The sequence below is a fragment of the Micromesistius poutassou genome, assembly GCF_964030765.1.
Source record: "Micromesistius poutassou genome assembly, chromosome: 19".
Classification (NCBI taxonomy): Eukaryota; Metazoa; Chordata; class Actinopteri; order Gadiformes; family Gadidae; genus Micromesistius; species Micromesistius poutassou.
Genome location: NC_140289.1, coordinates 13,888,255 through 13,907,443, shown reverse-complemented (window position 1 = coordinate 13,907,443; position 19,189 = coordinate 13,888,255). Strand labels below are relative to the sequence as shown.

General features: G+C 50.3%; 1 protein-coding gene across 1 annotated transcript in view; it reads right to left on the bottom strand.

Annotated features, from left to right (window-relative positions):
• The window catches only part of fig4a (FIG4 phosphoinositide 5-phosphatase a), a 40,262-nt gene that overhangs the window by 9,547 nt on the left and 11,526 nt on the right, over window positions 1-19,189 (bottom strand). Inside the window, exons 10-18 of the mRNA XM_084483633.1 lie at window positions 15,171-15,268; window positions 13,219-13,352; window positions 11,974-12,090; window positions 11,080-11,125; window positions 7,982-8,130; window positions 6,424-6,590; window positions 1,273-1,411; window positions 861-919; window positions 307-454 (exon numbers count right to left, since the gene is read on the bottom strand). Coding sequence (XP_084339759.1) covers window positions 307-454; window positions 861-919; window positions 1,273-1,411; window positions 6,424-6,590; window positions 7,982-8,130; window positions 11,080-11,125; window positions 11,974-12,090; window positions 13,219-13,352; window positions 15,171-15,268 — 1,057 coding nt within the window. The remainder of the gene's footprint in view (window positions 1-306; window positions 455-860; window positions 920-1,272; window positions 1,412-6,423; window positions 6,591-7,981; window positions 8,131-11,079; window positions 11,126-11,973; window positions 12,091-13,218; window positions 13,353-15,170; window positions 15,269-19,189) is intronic.

The window sequence follows — 19,189 nt, the reverse complement described above, 5'->3', positions numbered from 1 at the left end:
TCTCATTGAAGACACTGGTCAACAGTACAGTCTGTCGTTAACATATTAACATGTTAACATGAGGTCTCATTGACATCGCCCAGCGATATGCAGCCCTGTCGGGCGGTTACTGACCTGGGCTTCACCGACCGTATGAAACCTCACAGGGACAAGTGACAAACAACATGAAGCACACAGAGGAGCCCTGTGTGGACATGAAGGACTCATCCTGAGGGCCGCCGGCCCCTTCTGCTACATTCAGTTGTGCCCTCTGCATGGAGGAGGAGGGAGTGTGTGAGGCGTGTGCAGCAGTGTTACTGTGGACACCTTGCGGAGTTGGTCATGGAGATGCAGAAGGTGTCGTCGAAGGACGTGAGCTCGTAGGGCCTGAAGAACTCGGTGTAGATGTCGATGGCCTCGTCGTAGCCGTTCACCCGCTTCACCTTCACCTTCCTCATGTTGTCCTTGCAGGCCACTACACACGCACGCGCACACACACACACACACACACACACACACACACACACACACACACACACACACACACACACACACACACACACACACACACACACACACACACACACACACACACACACACACACACAGGGGATTTTGCTTGACTCTTTTATCCAAAGCGACTTCATTCATTCACACACCGACGGCGGAGTGGACCCCTCAGGGCGACGGCCAGCGGGTCAGGAGCGGTCAGGGTGAGGCGTCTCGCTCAGGGACACCTCCGCACTCCGCTAGGAGGAGCCGGGGGTCAAACCAGCAACCGTCAGGTTACCAGGCAACCTGCTCTGGCTACTGAACCACACACACACACACACACTTTTCTTTTGCGTGATAATAATAACATAGAAGAGTCTGCTGGTTACCTTCGTCGTAGGCCACAGGCAGGAAGGCCAGCACTCCCTCGGACCACCAGTATGTGTAGCTGAGAGGGAGAGAACCACAGAAAACACCGACATGAAGCCTGTGGAGGAAAGCTCTGATCCCCTCAGCAGATCAGAACGGCGAGGCCGGACGTCGATATGAACACAGCTGTGGAATGTCGGGATACATTGACTTTTTTTTTCCAACTCAATGCAACCCATTTGTGTGAATGGATGTTGGCATGGCGACGGTCTCCTTCGGCTGATTTGAAGGACGAGCACAGAGAGCCTCAGACATTCATGTGTAGCGCATGAATGGCTGAACCTTCCCCCCCAGGCTCCACATGCACACATCCACTCCAAAAGGTTTGACCACCCCCCCAGGGGCCCCCAGGGGCCCACGGGGGCCACTGACCTGCGTCTCTCCGGGTCCAGGGCCATGCTGCTCTTGTGGTGCAGGTAGAAGTCGGTGGGCAGCTCCCACAGGTGGGGGCGCTGCTCCGCGGGCCGGTACACCTGGAGGAACAGGTTGATGGCGTCCTGCCGGTCGGCGTCTGTGGGGAGGACCCGACACAGCCCCGCCCGAGGGAGTCAGCTCGGTGACGGAGGACGCCTGGCGCGCACACTAACCTGACCCGCTACCACCCAGTGCTGCAGGGGGACCAAACCCCCACTGTGGAGCCTCAGGCGCCTGAAGCACAAACACTGAGACTTTACACACTTGTTGTTATTATTCTAACTTCAGGAAGCAGTGAAAGGGACGCATTAATGGGCAACAGTCCTGCTTGTGTTCTCATCCCCGTCCTGCCACAGCGCTGTCGTTGACCAAACATCCGTGTCGACCCCCCCCCCCACTACTAAGAGAAGCTGATGGAACCACTCATGAGGATCCCCTTCATCCTGACCCCCCCCCCCCCCCCCCCCCGCTGTACGGGAGGTCAGCACTAAACAGCCTTCTTTCACTTTACAGTTCAACAACAGACCCCCAAAGACCAAGAGGTCTGGACAAAAGCTGTACCCAGGTATCACACCCAGGTATCACACCCAGGTATCACACCGTGCACATTGCTCAACCTAGAGAAGAAGACGCTTTGTGATTGGCCTATTCTGAATAACAGTAACCCAATAGGAATCAGGAAGCTGCACCTTCTTGTATGTGAACAGGTAATGATGGGAAGGAATCTGACAGCATTGTCATGTGTTTTGATGTGTAGTTGTGTGATGTAATAAGAACATAGTAATGAGTACCACAGAGAGATAGTAATAGGACGGTGAGACAGAATGAGAGAGCAACATTATGTCCCCAAATGGTTCAGCCCTATGGGAGAACACAGAGATGGTTTGGATTAAGAAGCCCTGGTCATTTAGACACTAATCTTTTAGTTCCTTTTAACCCATTAGCCATTACTTATGTCTATGACTTACCACCAATAATACACAAGAAAACCTGTGACTGAGCTCCTCCTCACATAGACACTGTCGAGGACACCTGGTCCTGGACAATCAGTTATACTGCACAGCCAACATCATAGCGGTTGCCCGATCCTGCAAATTTTCACTCCGGCCCTGGTCATCTCCCGCCTGGACTACTGCAACTCGCTCCTGGCTGGACTCCCGGTCTCTGCAATTAAACCTTTGCAGCGTATCCAGAATGCGGCAGCGCGCCTCGTGTTCAACCTACCTAAATTCTCCCATGTGACTCCCCTCTTCCACCACCTCCACTGGCTCCCTGTAGTAGCCCGCATCAGATTCAAGATGATGGTACTGGCATACAAGGTGGTCGATGGAACTGCCCCTGCCTACCTCCAAGCCTTGGTCAAACCACACACCCCAGCTCGATCCCTCCGCTCAACTACCTCAGCTGGACGTCTGGTGCCGCCATCACTAAGAGCAACCAAAGGTCGATCAAAGTCACAACTCTTCTCTGTTTTGGGACCACAGTGGTGGAATGAGCTCCCTGCCGATGTCAGGACTGCAAAGTCGCTCAGCAACTTCCGCAAAAGACTCAAGACTCGTATGTTGTACATCCTCACACTTCAAAATAGTACTTAGTTGTGTAGCATCTTATCCTAGCTATCTTTGTTGTACGGGGAATAGGTGAATCTAGAGATGGTTAGTGCTTGGAACTTGGTTCTATGAACAGCCTTACTACCCACATATATTGTTATACGTGATATATTGTTTCTCATTCTTCTGACAAATGTACTTGATGTAAGTCGCTTTGGATAAAAGTCTGCTAAATGTCCTAAATGTAAATGTAAAACTTTTACAATCCTAAAAAGACACGCATCACACGTTCCACATTTCAGCCATGGACAAGCACGCTCATTCCAACCACTGTTCACCGTCCCAAACAGCTTTCACATTTGATCGTACTTAAAACAGCTCAACTCAAAACTTATCATTTGTATATTTTCACATTTTGTTGCATTACGTTTGGGTGATCCAGGTCATCAGTCTTGTTTGACTTCTATCTGGGTTATGGTTTTGGTCTCTGAATGTCCTGCTCACAAAGTTACAGTTTAAACATTGAATTTCCTGGGGTTTTAATCACCATAATAACCGGGATCAAAAAGCAGCTATTAAGACAGGCCATCAAAAATGCCCTTGGCAAATATAAGAGAAATGAGGAATAGGTTTAAGGCTACTATAACCCGTTATAGCTCTTCTCCTTAAGTAGTCCAAACTATACTGCGTAGTACTTTTGTGTTTACATGCCTTCACGTCTTTCCTAACGCATTTGCGTCTCTCAACAAAGGATACGCACAGCAAGAACTCTGATATGATCAGCTCACAATGATTACATAAGAAACTTCACACTAATACAGAAACAAACCAATACTAAAAACTACACCATTTATATTCAAACCTTAATTTTGCTCTAATATTTTGTATTTTTGTGTGTAGGTATATATATATATATATATTTTATAATAAAATAATATGTTACTTATATTGCATACAATTCAGTCGTGTTGTATGTTTCCATTAGCTTTATTCATATTTGACAAAGTTTGGAAATGGGCTAGACCAATATTCAGCTTTTAATGAAAGCAGAAAACAACGGATGGTTTGGGAGGAGGGGCTTGGTGTCGGCCCATTCAAACATATGTTGAGCCCAGTGGTGGCTGCTGGGCTTTCAAAGAGGGGAAGCTCATTTTCGGCCTACATCATATAAATTGTCAATTTATGTATATGTGAATTATGCTCTCTGTTCCTTTTCAAGGAAATGATCTGTGACCCTGTCATACCAACTACCTGTCTTTTCCAGTGACTTGACCAGTGTCCTCTCAATGGCCAGCAGAGCTAGGCTGCTTAAACGGTCTTGGCCCATTGTGTTATGGGTGTAGGACTTGAGCCGCTTTAAAAGGAGAAGCTCCTTTCTACACCTGCAGATGTAGCTCCAATTGTTGCCACTAATGAGAACAGTTTGTAAAGCTGAGGCATGTCCAACTCCATGCCTTTAAGGAACACCAATAAATCACACAGCTTTCCCCTGTCACCCTGCAAGTCCTGATCTGAATACAGGACTTGAAGTTCAGACCTCAGGCTCCCTGAATAAAAGTGATGGCCAACTACCAAAACAATATTAAACTTGAACAAGGAAATGTGGGAATTCTGTTAAACTGAAGCAAGGAATTGTGTGAATAAGTGTATGAAATGTACGATGAAAATTGTCTAGCAATTTTGCCAAGCAAATATCAAGAAATAGGTTGTAGTTCGTCTTTCGACTCGCTTGCAAAATCTATGATGGGACTGAGGAAGGAATACAGCTCCGGCGACTTTTTATAGTTCAAAATCGCTGTCAATCAAACGGCAACTCAATCTTTCGCAGACCCTCCAATCATCACACAGAAGCCCAGCATCCAGGCCAGCCCACTCCTCCATCCACCCCCAGAGACGCTGAGCGTCCGTGGGAGGAACATAACCGCAGCATTATCCAATGGCCGTTGACTTTCGACGCACTAAAAAAAGCTGTTCTATGCAGCCCCATTGAAGTGGACGGACGCTGAGCTTCAACAGGCAAACGCACTGTGACGCTACGGGAGTGTATGAGAAGGAAATCGAGTCAGTCGACCTGCGATAAGCAGCTGATTCTGAACAAACTCGTCTTCGAGATGGACGTGTTCTGACGCACTTTTAGTCAATGAAATGTTAACACAACTGTATATATTTGACCATTTAATTTTTTTTATCTTAGGGGAAGCTGAGCTTCCCTTGCAGTCTTAGAGAAATGGCCACTGGTTGAGCCCAGTCGCTCTCAGTAATGAAGAAGATCAGAGCAACGTGTGAGCATCTCTGACACACACACCATCCCAACCCACGTTCCCACAACTAGTCTAATTTGCAATTACCTTTGCTGAAGACAAGTCGTTAAGAAATGGAGAGGCAATTTTTGGTCTCCTAACCCATAGCAACGGAATTATTATGCTCAGCGAGCGGGGAGAAATTAGAGCGATCCAAACCTAATGAAACAGTGAACGGCTGAACGGGCGAGGGGAAATAAGAAGCCTGCAGGGACCACTGCTCATATCCCAACTCTGACAATGACTAAGAGAAGGTTACCTGAAGGAGATGAAGCGTAACGGACCGTGTAAGTTGTTTAAAAGCGATGATTAAAAACCACCCTCTGAAAATACTTACGCATAAACAAGTCCATGCACACCCGGCGCATAGGACGACTGCGATAGGACGCTTAGAACGGTTTGGCCTAAAAATAATCACAGTCAATGCCAAACATTTGAGGATTTGGAGTTACACTAAAACCTGTGTTGCCTCCTGACACTGATACAATAGCTCTGGTCTTACAGTAGAGATGTAAAACAAAATAGTAACAACCCCGAGGCTGGCTGGCTGGCAAATGTTGTTTGGTGAGGGGGGGGGGGGGGGCCTGTGCCACCGGGCCCAGTGTGTCCATGGTAACAGGGGACTCAGGTGGGGCTCCTGGTAGGGGAGGGGCATGGAGGAGCACAGGGCCTTAAGCAGAGCATCGCTTAACGCTGATCATCTTAGCATCCCTCCTGAGGACGCTATGAAAGGAAGCAGCTTCTGAAAGCGATTGCAGGAGTTGGGTGAGTGTTGTTAGAGGAGTGTGTGCGTGTCCAGAGGAGTGTGTGCATGTCCAGAGGAGTGTGTGTGTGTCCAGAGGAGTGTGTGTCCAGAGGAGTGTGTGTCCAGAGGAGTGTGTGCGTGTCCAGAGGAGTGTGTGTGTGTCCAGAGGAGTGTGTGCGTGTCCAGAGGAGTGTGTGTGTGTCCAGAGGAGTGTGTGCGTGTCCAGAGGAGTGTGTGTCCAGAGGAGTGTGTGTGTGTCCAGAGGTGTGTGTGTCCAGAGGAGTGTGTGTGTGTCCAGAGGAGTGTGTGTCTAGAGGAGTGTGTGTGTGTCCAGAGGAGTGTGTGCGTGTCCAGAGGAGTGTGTGTCCAGAGGAGTGTGTGCGTGTCCAGAGGAGTGTGTGTGTGTCCAGAGGAGTGTGTGTGTGTCCGGAGGAGTGTGTGCGTGTCCAGAGGAGTGTGTGCGTGTCCAGAGGAGTGTGTGTGTGTCCAGAGGAGTGTGTGCGTGTGGCTCTACCTGAGAAGGCGTTGCTGTAGTAGCGGGACAGCGTCTGCATGATGTCCTTGGAGTGCTGGGTCCAGGGGGCGATCTTGCGGTAGGTCTTGACCCTGTGGACCAGCTGGGAGCCGCCGTACTGCAGGGACAGCGTGTCTCCGTGGTCCTCGTACAGCTCCTCAAACAGCCTGCAGCACAGTGGAACACAGCTGAGAACCGTCGGGCTCTAAACCCCTCCTGGGCTCCAGGCCGTCGGGCCCTCCTGGGCTCCAGGCCGTCGGGCCCCTCCTGGGCTCCAGGCCGTCGGGCCCCTCCTGGGCTCCAGGCCGTCGGGCCCCTCCTGGGCTCCAGGCCGTCGGGCCCCTCCTGGGCTCCAGGCCGTCGGGCCCCTCCTGGGCTCCAGGCCGTCGGGCCCCTCCTGGGCTCCAGGCCGTCGGGCCCCTCCTGGGCTCCAGGCCGTCGGGCCCCTCCTGGGCTCCAGGCCGTCGGGCCCCTCCTGGGCTCCAGGCCGTCGGGCCCCTCCTGGGCTCCAGGCCGTCGGGCCCCTCCTGGGCTCCAGGCCGTCGGGCCCCTCCTGGGCTCCAGGCCGTCGGGCCCCTCCTGGGCTCCAGGCCGTCGGGCCCCTCCTGGGCTCCAGGCCGTCGGCCCCTCCTGGGCTCCAGGCCGTCGGGCCCCTCCTGGGCTCCAGGCCGTCGGGCCCCTCCTGGGCTCCAGGCCGTCGGGCCCCTCCTGGGCTCCAGGCCGTCGGGCCCCTCCTGGGCTCCAGGCCGTCGGGCCCCTCCTGGGCTCCAGGCCTTCGGGCCCCTCCTGGGCTCCAGGCCGTCGGGCCCCTCCTGGGCTCCAGGCCGTCGGGCCCCTCCTGGGCTCCAGGCCGTCGGGCCCCTCCTGGGCTCCAGGCCGTCGGGCCCCTCCTGGGCTCCAGGCCGTCGGGCCCCTCCTGGGCTCCAGGCCGTCGGGCCCCTCCTGGGCTCCAGGCCGTCGGGCCCCTCCTGGGCTCCAGGCCGTCGGGCCCCTCCTGGGCTCCAGGCCGTCGGGCCCCTCCTGGGCTCCAGGCCGTCGGGCCCCTCCTGGGCTCCAGGCCGTCGGGCCCCTCCTGGGCTCCAGGCCGTCGGGCCCCTCCTGGGCTCCAGGCCGTCGGGCCCCTCCTGGGCTCCAGGCCGTCGGGCCCCTCCTGGGCTCCAGGCCGTCGGGCCCCTCCTGGGCTCCAGGCCGTCGGGCCCTCCTGGGCTCCAGGCCGTCCGTCGGCCCAACGTGAGCCCAAGAGGGGCCGGAACTTGAGCTGGTCCGACCCACCCCAAAAGAGTCATGGTCTCTTTTGGGGTGGGTCGTGTCGAGTACAATCTCAGAGGATCCCGTTAGTTTGCTTGCTTCCACTGCTTGTTTGGTACCCTGAAGACGGTGATCATAACGCTCACAGAGAACACGCTGGCTGTAGCATCGATGTAGCATTAGCTTCATCTCGGATGACATTTCATGGTAATTGTTTGATGAAGTACAGTCAATTTCTTACATACTGTACCCTTAAATACATACATACATTGTGTACATTATTCCATCGGGGTCCTGGTAAAGGCTTTACCTGACGCAGTCCGTGTCGAACTGGAGCTTGGGCTTGTCGATCATGCCGAGCGCGTACAGCTGATAGGCCAGGGCGCACTTCCCCACCATGAACTGGGCCGTGTTGGTCCGGTCCAGGCAGTCCACGCAGTTGGTCCGCAGCACGCCGGTCTACAGCGGGGGGAACCACCAGAGGTTAGTGAGGTTAGTCACCTAGTGAGCTATACCTAGTGAGCTATACCTAGTGAGCTATACCTAGTGAGCTATACCTAGTGAGCTATACCTAGTGAGCTATACCTAGTGAGCTATACCTAGTGAGCTATACCTAGTGAGCTATACCTAGTGAGCTTTACCTAGTGAGCTATACCTAGTGAGCTATACCTAGTGAACTATACCTAGTGAGCTTTACCTAGTGAGCTTTACCTAGTGAGCTATACCTAGTGAGCTTTACCTAGTGAGCTTTACCTAGTGAGCTATACCTAGTGAGCTTTACCTAGTGAGCTATACCTAGTGAGCTTTACCTAGTGAGCTTTACCTAGTGAGCTATACCTAGTGAGCTTTACCTAGTGAGCTACACCTAGTGAGCTTTACCTAGTGAGCTTTACCTAGTGAGCTTTACCTAGTGAGCTTTACCTAGTGAGCTTTACCTAGTGAGCTATACCTAGTGAGCTATACCTAGTGAGCTTTACCTAGTGAGCTATACCTAGTGAGCTATACCTAGTGAGCTTTACCTAGTGAGCTATACCTAGTGAGCTGAGAAATTAGGTTAATAAAAAGTAAAGATTGACATCTGAAATGTCCAAGAAGAGCTCTCATACGCGGCCTTGTTGTACTGGCTTTGTCAATGTGATTTGAATGGCCTAGTTTAGGAACTTGACGATTAATAATAATATTTGTGTTAAAAACCATTAACATTTGGTAACTGTTTTTTCATTATAGATTTGTAAGTTCATATTAGTCTTAAAGGCATAATGTATAAATGAATAAAACATTTCTTTATTTCTGGATTAACAACTAGGTTTTGGTAATTCCCTGGTTTGGAGGTCACTTCTTTCAGGGACATTATAACCTTGTGTTTGACCGTGCGTTTGACATTATAACCTTGTGTTTTGTGTTTTCCATTAAACATCCAAAAGGAACGCTAGTGTGTCAGTATTCGAGTTGCGAATACCGTTTGATAGACTGACTCCAACGGTACGAATACGGTGTAGGAAACGGCCGGCCACGACCATTACATTTATAAAACTATCCCAAAATGACTCCATTATGAAATGGACCACTTTATAAGCTTAGCCCCTTTAAGGTTAAAGTTAAAACAGAGGAATTTGATGGCGTTTCACACTCGTTTTACGCTCACTGCGTTTAAATGACACTCAAGAAAGTCAAATTATTGGGTTAGTCCAACTATGATTGGATTATTAAGATGCATGTATACACCTTAGTCAAGCTAAAATCTAATCAAATTGGGTTACTCATAGTCGAATTAAGACCCCTAGATAATTCAACATTTAGTCACATTAAGTGTGCATGTACGGATTCGGATTGGATTATGTGTTCTGCGCATGCTCGAGATCTTTTCCCGGGGCCGTGAGCCGGAAGTAGAAAGAGACGATAGTTGTGTTGTTGTCGCCGTCGGAAAACGAGAAACAGCGATTTATTTAAAAAGGTGGCGCAGAAGATGAGGAAGCCGGTGAATGTAGTTACCCCCTATAAGAATTGTGTCCCGGCCGCGGGAGCATGCATGGCATGCATTCATTAAAGGTGGAAGCACACAGACACTACGCTTCCATTTCACCCAAGGCTGAATTAAAAGTACATGTTTTTCTAAATGTGGGTCATCAACGAGGTTGTAAAGTAGTTACTTTGGGCACATCTGTCAAAATAAATGTTTTTTTCTCCCGACGTGTTTACAATCTTTATTCATTCATTGCGTCGTGGCGAGGAATGCCGTATACGGACGGGCGGCAAGGGGCTGCTCTGGCGGGAGAAAGATGTTTTCAGTAGACAGCTGTCAACTCACTTCAGGTCGGCGATTTATTTTAAAAGCTGGCGCAGAAGATGGAGGAAGCCGGTGTTGTGCCAATGTAGTTACCCCCTATAAGCAGTGTATCATCATCAACATGCATTCAGTACACACTACGCTTCGATTTCATCCAAGGCTGAATTAAAAGTACATGTTTTTCTAAATGTTTCTCATCAACGAGGTTGTAAAATAACTACGATCTATTCATTCATTGCGCCGTGGCTGAACTGACGGGGCTATTCTCTGATATTATGAATCTTATAGACTGCGTCGGGTTCTCCGACTCTCTGGTACTTCCACAACAAGTAAAGACTTATAGTGGGGGTTATCTCGCCCATGGAGGAAAAAAGGAATTGGGGGAAAGGAACTTTGGCTTTGACTCTCTGAAGTCCAGATTGAAACGAACATGGAGGAGAAAGCGATATTTCAGCAGACAGCTGTCAGTTCACTTCGGGTCCATATAATTTCTCAGACGCTCCATTGTTCCGACCTCTCGGTCGTATGCGGACTCCTCCGGCTGCGGCTGCAGCGGCAGAGCAGCCGGAGGAGTCCGCATACGACCGAGAGGTCGGAACACGGACCCGAAGTGAACTGACAGCTGTCTACTGAAAACAGCTTTCTTGAATGCGGAGTTTTTTGTTGCTGGTGACGTAAAGAGGTCAGCCGGTGGCTCTATTACCACTAGTTGAAATGGGCACAGCGCCACCTATCATACGACATATGACACGCTTCGGCCAATGAATCGGTTTACTCAGCGCCATGTATAACCGGACAATTGCAGTTGTCCAAATGCAGAGCACAGTGGAACTATAGCTTGAATGGGATTAAGCTGTGCATGTAAACGTACTGAATGAGAAGAAGAGTGATATGAACTCCTCTCAATGCAACTTAAGACTACACAAATTAATGTTCTCCTCCCAGTATTGGCTAAAGTACCATGTGTATATCCTTACATTATATTCCTTATATTTATTTCCACCAGTATACACAACATTGATGATGTGTGTGGGTGCGTCATGTATCATCACGTGTTAGGTCAGGTAAACAGATCAGACTTCAGAGCTGTTGCACTGGAGGCGCTGGGCTTCACTCTATACCTGGAGACGTCCTGTGGATGTGTTGTGACCGCCAACGTCCCCCCACCTGTTACAACACACACACACACAGAACCCTGCTCTTAATTCAATCATTCAACACATGAGCAGGTTATGAGCTGACAGGTTACCAGAAGAGTCTAAAGGGGCTCTGCACCAGTTCAACACATGAGGCTCCCAGTAGGGTAGTGGGATAGAGCTTTGAAAGAATATTGTGCCACTTTAAAACAGGAGCCAATAATGACACGCTTTGTTTCACTTCCCTATGTTGTCGGTGGGCGGAATAAAGTGCGTGGATTATATAAAGTCGGAGCCCTACTTTATTTTAACACAGGCACGCAGACAAGCAGCTTCAACAGCCTTGTTGACAGTTGTCGGGGTCCTCGGAGTGTTACTCGACGATTCAGAGGGAGAACCAGAGAAAACGTCTGGATTTGAACGATGTCAACAATAAGCCGAGGTGATATCTCCTTCAGACCACGGTAGAAACAGGGACCGCGGTGGCTTCTTTCCAACATTGTTGTCACAGATTCAGTGCCAACTCAACACCCCTAGAATTCCCTTCATGGGCAGAATGCATTGTGAGGACTCGTAGCTTCTGAGGACGGGCACAACCAAAGCTCCACTCGGAGCGGGACACGCCAGGCAGCCATGATGTGCATGCAAACCCCAAGCATTGTGCAAAGCATCGGCACAAGAACAGCTGGGCAGGGAGAGACACGATGACAGAGATAGAGAGGAAGAAGGAATAAGGGACAATGTGATTATGTCATGGTCTGTTTATCGTCTGATCTGATTTATTCTCTTCAGAACGTCCCAACGCCAGGTGATTATTTCTACTTCTATATATATAAGTATATCTTGTATATCTAGCTGTGTGACTGACTGAGGGCGTACCTCTCGTCAGGTCTCAGGGTGTGACAGTAGAAGTCGCAGCGGTTGATGTAGAATCCCGTTCTTTTGACCACGTTCTCGGCGATCATGCTGAGGCGGTCCAACACGTTGCAGAGTTTACTGCAAGGAGAGAAACACAACTGTTTTGAACTTCAACAACAATCAACAATTCGTTACCTTAAGAACATGATTGACAAATCAGTTGCTGGAATTCATTATGTAATAATTAACATGTATGGAAAACTGATCCCGACTGAATCATTAACCAGCATCAGGGGAAGGCTGTCCATTAAATAGACATACAGCGGCAGATATTTCCATCAATAAAGTGTGTACCTTGAAATAATTGTGTTTCATTTCGTTGGCACAGTTATGCAGTGGTTGACATTTTTAAAATGAGGCCAACTCATGGCCATGTGTGGGCTGCACGGCTGAACCGTCTGGCGAGCGTAATGCTGAGGAGAGCAGAGCCTGGGTGAGAGGGGGCCAGCCACAATGGGGACTGCCCACCCACTCAGCCAATCCCCAAGGGGACCAGAGCTCCAAAACAGTCACCCACACTGATCAGCACCGTGACTCAACTGTTGCACAACATCCCCATTCTACCTGTGGTTCCATTATCCAGATTCATGTCAACGAGGAGCAGGGAGGCAGGCTAGGCACCTCGTGGTCTACAGATAGTCTGCAGACTAACCCCTACTGCCTCCTGACATGACATCACAAGACATGACATCACAACAACCAAAGTTAAACGGTTAAGGCCCTGACCACAGCGACCCGGGTACCGCCGTACCGTTAAGGCCCTGACCACAGCGACCCGGGTACCGCCGTACCGTTAAGGCCCTGACCACAGCGACCCGGGTACCGCCGTACCGTTAAGGCCCTGACCACAGCGACCCGGGTACCGCCGTACCGTTAAGGCCCTGACCACAGCGACCCGGGTACCGCCGTACCGTTAAGGCCCTGACCACAGCGACCCGGGTACCGCCGTACCGTTAAGGCCCTGACCACAGCGACCCGGGTACCGCCGTACCGTTAAGGCCCTGACCACAGCGACCCGGGTACCGCCGTACCGTTAAGGCCCTGACCACAGCGACCCGGGTACCGCCGTACCGTTAAGGCCCTGACCACAGCGACCCGGGTACCGCCGTACCGTTAAGGCCCTGACCACAGCGACCCGGGGCGGCCTCCTGCCCGTGGTCCCCCCCTCTGTCTCACTATATCACAGTAATAATGTAAACAGTGTACCTCTTGGTGTAGCGGGCCATGTCCCAGGCGATGTAGTCGATGCAGTGCTCTGGCGGGAGGAACTGGTTCAGGTTGATCACTGCCGGGTGCAGCTCCTCGCTCAACATCTTCTCGTGTTTCCTCTTCTCCCGTTTCTAAAAAAAAAAAAACACAAGACGCAGAAAAGGGAAGACAGCGTTATCTCCTGTAATACGCCGGGCCACAGTCCAGACGCTAGCTAGTACTTCCAGGGACGGCCATCAGGGAGGCTGACACACATGCTCCCTATGAGCCGTCTGCCCAGGGGTGAGGGTCAGACGGACACAGTGTGGACGCAGTGTGTAGTGGACACAGTCTGTTGTAGTGTGTCCACTACAACAGTCTGTTGTACCAGGAATTGCTCTACAAACAGTATAAAATGAACAAAATTAATCAGCGGCTCTGAGGTTTATTAAATCTACCAAAACAATCTCATTAGAAATTTCACTGTACCTCGATTGTATTACAATGAGATTAGCTCTAGCGAGCTCCATGTTATTACGCAGTATTAAAGCAATCTCACTCTGCTTTTCTGCCCTATCCTAATTAAAAAAGACAACCAATCATAATCAATAAAAAATATTAATCTCCTGCCTCAAACAGAGACTGGGGTTCTTCCTCATAATGACACGTCCTGATTTAATCAATTCACGTTTGGTATTGACATTCAAACCCATAAATCACGTTCTATTTGAAGGTTTTTAAAGCACTTTTCAGTTGCCTGCTAGAAATACACATGGTGTCTTGTTTTTAAGATAGAGCAAAAGAATCCTGCACACAACGCACAACACAACCACACAATGCACAACACAACGCAACACACAACAACACAACACAACCACACAATGCACAACGCAACACACAACAACACAACACAACCACACAACACAACACAACCACACAACACAACACACAACCCACAACACACATTCACAGGGACTCACTGGACCAGGACACTACACCCTCTGGACCAGGACACTACAGCCTCTGGACCAGGACTCACTGGACCAGGACACTACAGCCTCTGGACCAGGACTCACTGGACCAGGACACTACAGCCTCTGGACCAGGACTCAATGGACCAGGACACTACAGCCTCTGGACCAGGACACTACAGCCTCTGGACCAGGACACTACAGCCTCTGGACCAGGACTCACTGGACCAGGACACTACACCCTCTGGACCAGGACACTACACCCTCTGGACCAGGACTCACTGGACCAGGACACTAGAGCCTCTGGACCAGGACTCACTGGACCAGGACACTACAGCCTCTGGACCAGGACTCACTGGACCAGGACACTACAGCCTCTGGACCAGGACACTACAGCCTCTGGACCAGGACTCACTGGACCAGGACACTACAGCCTCTGGACCAGGACTCACTGGACCAGGACACTACAGCCTCTGGACCAGGACTCACTGGACCAGGACACTACAGCCTCTGGACCAGGACTCACTGGACCAGGACACTACAGCCTCTGGACCAGGACACTACAGCCTCTGGACCAGGACTCACTGGACCAGGACACTACAGCCTCTGGACCAGGACTCACTGGACCAGGACACTACAGCCTCTGGACCAGGACTCACTGGACCAGGACACTACAGCCTCTGGACCAGGACTCACTGGACCAGGACACTACAGCCTCTGGACCAGGACTCAATGGACCAGGACACTACAGCCTCTGGACCAGGACACTACAGCCTCTGGACCAGGACACTACAGCCTCTGGACCAGGACTCACTGGACCAGGACACTACACCCTCTGGACCAGGACACTACACCCTCTGGACCAGGACTCACTGGACCAGGACACTAGAGCCTCTGGACCAGGACTCACTGGACCAGGACACTACAGCCTCTGGACCAGGACTCACTGGACCAGGACACGGGGGACCCTATGGTTGAACCGGAGGGTGTGTGTGTTACCTTGACCAGGTTGAGGATGATGATGGGCGATCCAAAGCGCTGCAGCATCTGGTCAAAGTGGAGCGCGGCCACGTAGGCGTAGGGGTCCGCCTGGTCCACTGGGAACACACACACACACACACACACACACACACACACACACACACACACACACACACACAATAAATTAATCTGCTCAAATGTAATGATCAGCGTGGGCTCATTATAAGCAAAATATCAACGAGTCTGACATCCATGTTTTTCCTAGAACCACGACACACACACACACACACACACACACACACACACACACACACACACACACACACACACACACACACACACACACACACACACACACACACACACACACCTCCTCCTCCTCTGTGACAGACAGTCTCACAGAGGGAGGGAGGCTCATATCCGTCAATGGGCGTTTTTGCTTTCTTTTGGCTTCATTAGTTATTCATTATTCATTAGTTTAGACCAATCTGTAGGCCCACGTTGTCCTTGATTATTGGTCGGGGACAATGTCCTCGTAACCAAACAGGAAGCCTGCGAGAGGCCTCGTGTGGCGGCTTGCAGCCAACCTGACTGAAACAGTCAAATAGTTTCCTTGATCACATTTAATATATTCATGGCGGCTACACCTCAAGCCGCCTCACCTCGAGTGTAAACGAAGCCCCGGTTTCAGCTGGAATCCAAACACTCAGATCAGGTTAAACACAATGCATTCTGGGAAGGAAGTGGGCGTGTTATTGTCAGGGTTACCACCCACGCCAACTCTGTGATACTTAGTATCATCGTTGTGTACAAGCGTTATAATGAGCAACTAATAACATAATAAACATAACAGACCATGTGCCCTTAAAGTGTGTGTAGTCAAAGACAAAACCCATTCAACTCAGAGAAGATGTTTGGAGGAAGGGATTGTGGCTCAAATCCAGTCCTCCAGTCGACTAGTGGCTGACTGGTTGACTGGTTGACTAGTGGCTGACTGGTTGACTAGTGGCTGACTGGTTGACTAGTGGCTGACTGGTTGACTAGTGGCTGACTGGTTGACTGGTTGACTAGTGGCTGACTGGTTGACTAGTGGCTGACTGGTTGACTGGTTGACTGGTTGACTAGTGGCTGACTGGTTGACTAGTGGCTGACTGGTTGACTAGTGGCTGACTGGTGGCTGACTGGTTGACTAGTGGCTGACTGATTGACTAGTGGCTGACTGATTGACTAGTGGCTGACTGGTGGCTGACTGGTTGACTAGTGGCTGACTGGTTGACTAGTGGCTGACTGGTGGCTGACTGGTTGACTAGTGGCTGACTGGTTGACTAGTGGCTGACTGGTTGACTAGTGGCTGACTGGTTGACTGGTTGACTAGTGGCTGACTGGTTGACTAGTGGCTGACTGGTTGACTGGTTGACTGGTTGACTAGTGGCTGACTGGTTGACTAGTGGCTGACTGGTTGACTGGTTGACTAGTGGCTGACTGGTTGACTAGTGGCTGACTGGTGGCTGACTGGTTGACTAGTGGCTGACTGGTGGCTGACTGGTGGCTGACTGGTTGACTAGTGGCTGACTGGTTGACTAGTGGCTGACTGGTTGACTAGTGGCTGACTGGTTGACTGGTTGACTAGTGGCTGACTGGTGGCTGACTGGTTGACTAGTGGCTGACTGGTTGACTAGTGGCTGACTGGTTGACTAGTGGCTGACTGGTTGACTAGTGGCTGACTAGTGGCTGACTAGTGGCTGACTGGTTGACTAGTGGCTGACTGGTTGACTAGTGGCTGACTGGTTGACTGGTTGACTAGTGGCTGACTGGTTGACTAGTGGCTGACTGGTTGACTGGTTGACTAGTGGCTGACTGGTTGACTAGTGGCTGACTGGTTGACTAGTGGCTGACTGGTGGCTGACTGGTTGACTAGTGGCTGACTGATTGACTAGTGGCTGACTGGTTGACTAGTGGCTGACTGGTTGACTAGTGGCTGACTGGTTGACTAGTGGCTGACTGGTCATTTAAAAGAGAACAGTAATGATGCTTCTCAGACGAACGGGGGATGACCGGATCCTTCTTCTGCTTCCAGCTGAACGCCGTAACCCTCAAATGTTTGGGCTCAACCACACAATTCCATGTTTTCCATGAAAACTGACACTTTCACTCAACAGTTTTTAGCTGTGCTAACATAATTGCACAAAGGTTTTCTAATCATCAATTGCACAATACCATGTATAGTGAAAAGCTTTCCAGGTACAAATATAACAAATATAAATAGATATAAATATTATCATATTGGGTATACTGACTTAGAAACCATTCCAGATGCAAAAAAAAACTATGCAAGCAAATGGAATGTGCAACATTTCTTTCTTTCCTTTTTCTTGTACAAATGCATAATTTGAAGAAACATGGAATGCACACAAATGTAAATGTGGACTGCTGTGGGTGGAGTCAGTCCCCATAAAGGGACCAGTGGGAGGCACTGGGCATGTTGGTCATTCATTTGACATTTCCCTTTGTGAGACAAACATGGTCATGAAAAGATAAACTAAGGGGGGTGTCCTGGCTTCAACTCTCATCACCTCAAAAGGTTGTGGTGAATATGAAAGGATGAGGTGCGAGCCAAGCTTTTGCAAATGTGTCAATGAATATGTTAATATTATGTCTATGTGTATCTGCAAGCTCATGAAGCTAGTTAACCCTGCATCATAGATATTATCCTATCGCAACCAGATAACCAAAAGTGGTTTGTTGGAGGACACAGTATATTCTTCACAATTTGGATTACTTATTCTTCAATGGATTTAGCAAGTTTGCCAAGGCCCAAGTTAATTGTTGGCATGGTTTATATCGAAGATGTAAATCACTCGACCACTCTGGCACTGCCGAAAATGGGCCAAGCCATGGACATACGTTCTATTCCAAACGAGTGTTGATCAACTCCCATAGTTGCATCTTTGTTTTGTCAAACACAGATCAGGCGACCTGCCCCCTCGAAAGGCCCTGGCACCATTCCCACTGCCCATCGCCGGACCGATTCGGTCATGGCCGATCGGCTGAAAAGAACACAGACGGCTTAAGGAGATCACCAACGGCTGATCGCACTGCACACACCCAACAGACTCAGGTCATACTACACACCCAACAGACTCAGGTCACAGCACACACCCAACAGACTCAGGTCACACTACACACCCAACAGACTCAGGTCACAGCACACACACAACAGACTCAGGTCACTGCACACACCCAACAGACTCAGGTCACTGCACACACCCAACAGACTCTCGCATAGCTCGCCAGCTGTCTGACGACTGATAATCTGGTTGGTGTGTCAGGGCCTGAAGAGATGAGCTTATGTTCATGCATTATTAATACTTTCCATAACAGTATTGAGTGCCTATTCACATGAGTGAGAGCTATGGTAGTTGTTTATATAGATTTATATAACTTTAGCGTAATGAACCCACTGCGTTCAGGGTGAATTATTTGTATATACTTCCATACAAAACGTCAGGCTGGTTGAGGACGATCCAACTCCCTATTTAGGGGAGATACCATCTTCTGATCCGGGGGGGTGGATATAGATTTGCATGCAAATTATGCATTACCAGTAATAGGAACAGGGTAAAGTTAATTAGGGGTGTAAATGTAGGTTATTTAGGCACATGTCAGATGCATAAGTGTAATTTACTAATCAAGTGTAATACTTATTCAATCATAACTTCACCCTTGGTCGTTATAAAGCTCAGCATCCTGATCCAGTTCACTCCGGACGTCCTCCAGCAGACGGCCTACCCACCCTGGTGCCCTGCGTGGTGGACGTCCTCCAGCAGACGGCCTACCCACCCTGGTGCCCTGCGTGGTGGACGTCCTCCAGCAGACGGCCTACCCACCCTGGTGCCCTGCGTGGTGGACGTCCTCCAGCAGACGGCCTACCCACCCTAGTGCCCTGCGTGGTGGACGTCCTCCAGCAGACGGCCTACCCACCCTGGTGCCCTGCGTGGTGGACGTCCTCCAGCAGACGGCCTACCCACCCTAGTGCC